The sequence below is a fragment of the Herpailurus yagouaroundi genome, unplaced genomic scaffold (assembly GCF_014898765.1).
Source record: "Herpailurus yagouaroundi ecotype Mexico unplaced genomic scaffold, PumYag 65342, whole genome shotgun sequence".
Taxonomy (NCBI): Eukaryota; Metazoa; Chordata; class Mammalia; order Carnivora; family Felidae; genus Herpailurus; species Herpailurus yagouaroundi.
Window position 1 is genome coordinate 1 of NW_024418555.1, and position 5,274 is coordinate 5,274.

The 5,274-nt window shown below is 63.4% G+C and overlaps 1 protein-coding gene across 1 annotated transcript; it reads left to right on the forward strand.

The window, feature by feature from the left end:
- Nucleotides 1-6: 6 nt before the first annotated feature.
- On the forward strand, nt 7-5,231 carry ZMYND15 (zinc finger MYND-type containing 15). Its single transcript, XM_040466723.1, has 12 exons — nt 7-1,366; nt 1,795-2,029; nt 2,128-2,283; nt 2,539-2,699; nt 3,148-3,300; nt 3,618-3,698; nt 3,844-3,960; nt 4,057-4,145; nt 4,227-4,325; nt 4,458-4,611; nt 4,693-4,751; nt 5,025-5,231. Exons 1-12 carry the CDS (start codon nt 787-789, stop codon nt 5,187-5,189), a joined length of 2,049 nt encoding a protein of 682 aa, XP_040322657.1. The 5' UTR covers nt 7-786; the 3' UTR covers nt 5,190-5,231.
- The last annotated feature ends 43 nt before the right edge of the window (nt 5,232-5,274 follow it).

Consider the following 5,274-nt stretch of genomic DNA (forward strand, 5'->3'; position numbering starts at 1 on the left):
CGCCGGGAACGCGCGCCGAAAGCAAAGGAAAAGCCGGCTGCGCGGGGGACGGGAGGCCCGACGGGCTGACTCCGGCTGCCGTCCGCCCGCCCAGGTCAGGCCTCGAGCGCCAGGACTCCGACGCGCTTTCGCTTCCCGGCGCGCCCGGGTCACATGCCGGTGATGCCGGCCGGGGAAGTCCGGGCGGGGGCCGCACACCGGCCGGGCCCCCTCGGCGCGCGCTCCCGACGCGCGGGGCGTGGCCACCGAGGGCGGCCTCGGGCGGCCCTGACGTCACACCCGCGCCCCCCACCCCACCCCCCAGCCAGCCCCGAGGTATTTACCTTCGAAAAGTGGTGGCGGCTGCAGGTACCGGAGGAGCGGAGCGGCCGGGAGGGGCTGGGTCCCCTGGGGCTCCCCGCCGAACCGATCCAAGGCGGAGGGCTGCCCCGGCTCAGACGGATCCCAGAGTCTTGCCTCCTGCCCAAACCCTTCCCCTCGGGTTGGCCCTCCAAACCTGCTCACCGCTCGAACCCCGGTCCTGAGGGTTTGAACCCCCAATACCGCCTCTCTCGTGACTACTCATCTTAAAGCCTCGTCGCCCCCTTCCAAGTCTATTCCCCATTCCCACCCTGAGCCCCGCAAACTAGCCTCTGCTCCTAACATTCCTCCAATCCAGAGAGAGGTTCCCCTCGTACGTGACCCTCAGCCCCACGCCCTCCCCATCTTGTGACCCGGCCCCAAAGTCCCCTCACCATACATCCGTTCCTCTGCTGTCTGAGCCCAGGCCCCTGTGGCCCTGAAGACATGGAGTTTGTATCTGGATACCGGGATGAATTCCTTGATTTCGCTGCCCTCCTGTTTGGCTGGTTCCGAAAGTTCGCGACGGAGCGCGGGGCTGTGGGGGCCAGCCTTGAGGGCCGCTGGCGCCAGCTGGAGACGCAGATCAGAAGGCTGCCCCAGGACCCCGCCCTTTGGGTGCTGCATGTTCTGCCCAACCGTAATGTGGGCATCAGCCTGGGGCCAGGAGCAGAGCCAGGCCCTGGATCGGGCCTGGGGGCTGCCCAGTTCCTGGGAGACGAGCCCCCACTCCACCTGCGAGACCTAAGCCCCTATGTCAGTTTTGTCAGCCTGGAGGAAGGGGAGGAAGCAGAGGAGGAGGAGGAGGAGGAGGAGGAAGAGGAGGAGGGTGCAGGCTTGGAGAAGGTAGATCCAGACAAAAATGGGGCCCCTGCCCCTACCAGCAGGGACTCCCCGCAGGAAGCAAACCCTCCAGGGAGGCCAGAGGAGCAAGAGGCAGGAGGTGGAGGAGGTGCCCAGGATTGCTGCCGAGAAGATAAGGCAGAGGACGAAGCAGTCCCTGAGAGGAGGAAGGGGCGGAGAAGTGGTAAGACCCCGGGGTGGGGGCCTGGCCCTGCCCTGACCCCTCTCTGCACGCCCCCCCCCCACCTCCCCCCCGCTTTGGAAGACCTCCTATACCTCTCAGAGCCTGGCCAGGAGTCACTGACGGTGGCCTGCAGGCTGATGTCGCCCGAAAAAGTGTTTTCATTGACCCACGATGTTTTTTGGTTTTTGGTTTGTTTGTTGTTTTTTTTTTTTTAATTTGAGCCAACGTTTATACATTGAAATTAAAAGCCAAACAAACTCAAGAAACGTTTAAAGTTGCAACAGCAGGCCTGCATTTCTGCCTGTGCAGCAGTTGGCCCCAGCAGATGAGTCACGTCCTCTCTCCCTGGTCCCTCCTGTTCATTTTGTTGACTTGCCCAGCCCCCCTAGGCCTGATGTTCACACCCCTGACTTTCCCTTCTTCCCCAGAGGCTGCCCCCCTGCACCTTTCCTGCCTCTTGCTGGTAACAGACGAACATGGCACCATCTTGGGCATTGACCTACTAATGGATGGAGCCCAGGGCAGTGCAGGCAAGGGCTCAGGGCCAGAGAACCTGGCCCCTCGGGCCTATGCTCTCCTCTGCCACAGCATGGCCTGCCCCATGGGCTCCGGAGACCCTCGAAAGCCCCGACAGCTGACTGTGGGAGATGCCCAGCTGCATCGGTACAGAAATCCAGTATCTGGCATCGAGGGGTGGGGGGAGCTAGGGGTCTGGACTCCTGAGCAACCCCGAGGCTGACTCTGTCTCCACCCCCACTCAGAGAGCTGGAGAGTCTGGTCCCGAGGCTGGGAGTGAAGGTAGCCAAGACGCCGATGCGGACATGGGGTCCCCGGCCAGGCTTCACGTTTGCCTCCCTTCGGGCTCGAACCTGCCACGTCTGTCACAGACATAGCTTTGAAGTGAAGCTGACACCTTGGTGAGCAGCCAGAAAGATGGGGTGACAGGGAGGAAGACCCCCAACAGTCAGGCAAACAAGACAAAGCTGGCCGCTGGGGGGCCCGGGAGACAGAATGGGGGACAGGGAAGTAAAGGGAGGGAAAGGGCAGCTGTTGACAGCAGAATATACAGGAAAACAGACCAGGTGATATATGGGCAGCTGCAGGACGGACAGACAGCAGACCGAGGGCCTCCAGAGATTAACGCCGCGTGTCCCCACCCCCCGTGCCCCCAGCCCCCAGTGTAGTGCGGTCTTGTACTGCGGAGAGTCTTGTCTCCGCGCCGACTGGCGGCGATGTCCGGATGACGTGAGCCACCGGTTTTGGTGCCCGAGGCTCGCGGCCTTCATGGAACGTGCCGGAGAACTGGCCACTCTGCCTTTTACCTACGCCACAGGTACCACCAGGAGATCAAGATGGGGTGGGAGGAACCGGGGCTGGGTGCCCGGCTACGGGGTCCTGGGGCTGACGGGTTAGTAGTGCTGGGGGCTGGATCCCAGAAACAAGGGCTGGGGACTAGACCCCTGGAGCTGAACACAGGGTCTGGGGCTGAGGAGTGTGTGCCTGGGTCCCTGAGGGAGCTCAGGGGATCCGGGCAGCCCAGCTCCACCCCTAACTGGTGACTTGACGTTTTAGACCCTCTGTTTCCTCATCTGCAATATAAGTATATTAACAAATGCTCAAGCCCGGAAAATCGTTCTAAGGGTTCTGTGGTGTTTACACCTGCTATGCTGTAGACACTCAGAACGAGATTCAGGCCCAGGGTCCTTGGGAGAAACTGAGCAGAGCTGTAGTCTGGGGTCCTGGCCACCAGGCCCTCAACCCCTCCCCTCCTCCTTCTGCAGAGGTGACCAGTGAAACCTTCAACAAGGAGGCCTTCCTGGCCTCACGGGGCCTCACTCGTGGCTACTGGACCCAGCTCAGCATGCTGATCCCAGGCCCTGGCACGCCCAGGCACCCCCGGGGCAGCACGCCATCCCTCAGCCTTCTTCTCAGTGGTTTGTGGGGTTCTCTTCAGGCACGGGCCCCTCAGCCTAGAGGGAAGGACAGGAGAGAAACAAGTTGTCCGGATCCCAGATGACGCCTCTGCATAAGCACCAAACTCCACCATCACCCCCAGGGCTATCGTAGACGTATCCCCAGTCCTCAGGGAAGTCACCCCTGCCCGCCCCTTCCCAGAAGCCTCACCCACAGGCCACTGTCCACTGCTCTTGCTTACAGCTCCGGGGAATACAACTCCTTTGGAAGGAAGAGGGGGAAGGGCTCGATGGGGGGTCTCTCTGACACCAGGATCATCTTCCTTCCTTCCTCTCAGGAGATCCCTACCAGCTTCTCCAGGGGGATGGGCCTGCCCTGATGCCTCCTGTGCCCCCAGATCCACCCAGGAGCCTCTTTGGTGAGCTGGGGGGCCTTAAGGGAGCCACAGATAGAGACAGAGACCGGAGGACGCAGTCTGGGTGGCGGAGAAAAAGGGGGCTGTTAGACTGGAGGGGCTGGGGTCCAGGCCTGGACCAGGTCCCTCAGTAACCCACTCTCCCCAGGCTCATGGCAGGATTACTACACGTGGAGGGGCCTCGGCTTGGACTCCCCCATGGCTGTGCTTCTCACCTACCCGCTGACTGTGTACTATGTCATCACCCACCTGGTGCCCCAGTCCTGTAAGGAGAGCCGAGCAGGGGGACAGAAGTGCAGGGGGCTGGAGGGGGACGAGGGGAAGGGAGACCATCTTCTTAAGTGGCCAGCTTCTCCCCCAGTCCCTGAGCTCAACATCCAGAAGAAGCAGTCACTGAAAATCCACGTGGTGGAGGCCGGGAAGGAGTTTGACCTGGTCATGGTGTTCTGGGTAAGTCCCTCCGGGACGGAAGGTTGGGTACGTGGAGGTGCGTGCAAGGTGAGCCCCTGATCTGTCTTCTCTGTCCTTCAGGAGCTCCTGGTCCTGCTCCCCCACGTGGCCCTGGAGCTGCAGTTTGTGGGCGACGGCCTGCCCCCTGAGAGTGACCAGCAGCATTTTACCCTGCAGAGGGTGAGGGCTGGTGGGCAGGTGGGGGTGGGGCCTGCTCTCCCGCCTCCCTCCCGCTCTCCCCTGTCTTGCCTAAGGCAGCTTCCCAGTGCCCTAACGTCTAGCCCTTTCTCCACTCCGCTCCTGGCTCCCCAGGATGGCCCACAAGTGTCTGTCCGTCCTGGTTCCGGGGTATCGGGGCGGCTCAGCTCCGGGACCAAGGAGAAGGGGGGCCGCAGGGACCTGCAGATCAAGGTGTCTGCACGGCCCTACCACCTGCTCCAGGGGCCCAAACCTGACCTGGTTATCGGTAAGAGCCTGGGGTAGGCGTGTGGGGAGGCGGGAGAAGGCCACGGGCGACAGCATCTGCCCGCTCTCCCTCTCTCTGCAGGGTTTAACTCCGGCTTCGGTCTCAAGGACACCTGGCTGAGCTCGCTGCCCCGGCTCCAGGTGGGGGATGGGGCAAAAGGGACCTGCTCTCTCCTCCTGCCCCGACCCCTCCTCCTTTTCCGAAAGCCTCTTCTTCCCACCATCCGCTCCGGACACGGGGCGCGCCCAGGGTCCTCCTGGTCCTGTCCGTCCGTCTGTCTGTCTGTGTGTCTGCCTGACTCGTGCCTCTCCCCACCCCCCCCACCCCCCCCGTCTGCCGCTGGCGCCCGGGGAGGGACTGGGGTGCGGCGCCGCTGGGAGAGTCTGAGGCCCGCGCCCCGCCCCCACCCCTAGTCCCTCCGAGTGCCGGCCTTCTTCACCGAGAGCAGCGAGTACGGCTGTGTGATGGACGACCAGACCATGGCGGTGGCCACGGGAGGGGGCACCAGCCCCCCGAGGCCCAATCCCTTCCGCTCCCCTTTTCGCCTGCGAGCGGCCGACAACTGCATGCCCTGGTAACTGCCCGCGACCCCCGCGGGGTCCTCCGCCCTCCTCCTGGGACCCCCTGCTCGGCCCCCGGCCCCCGGCCCCCGGCCCCCGGCCC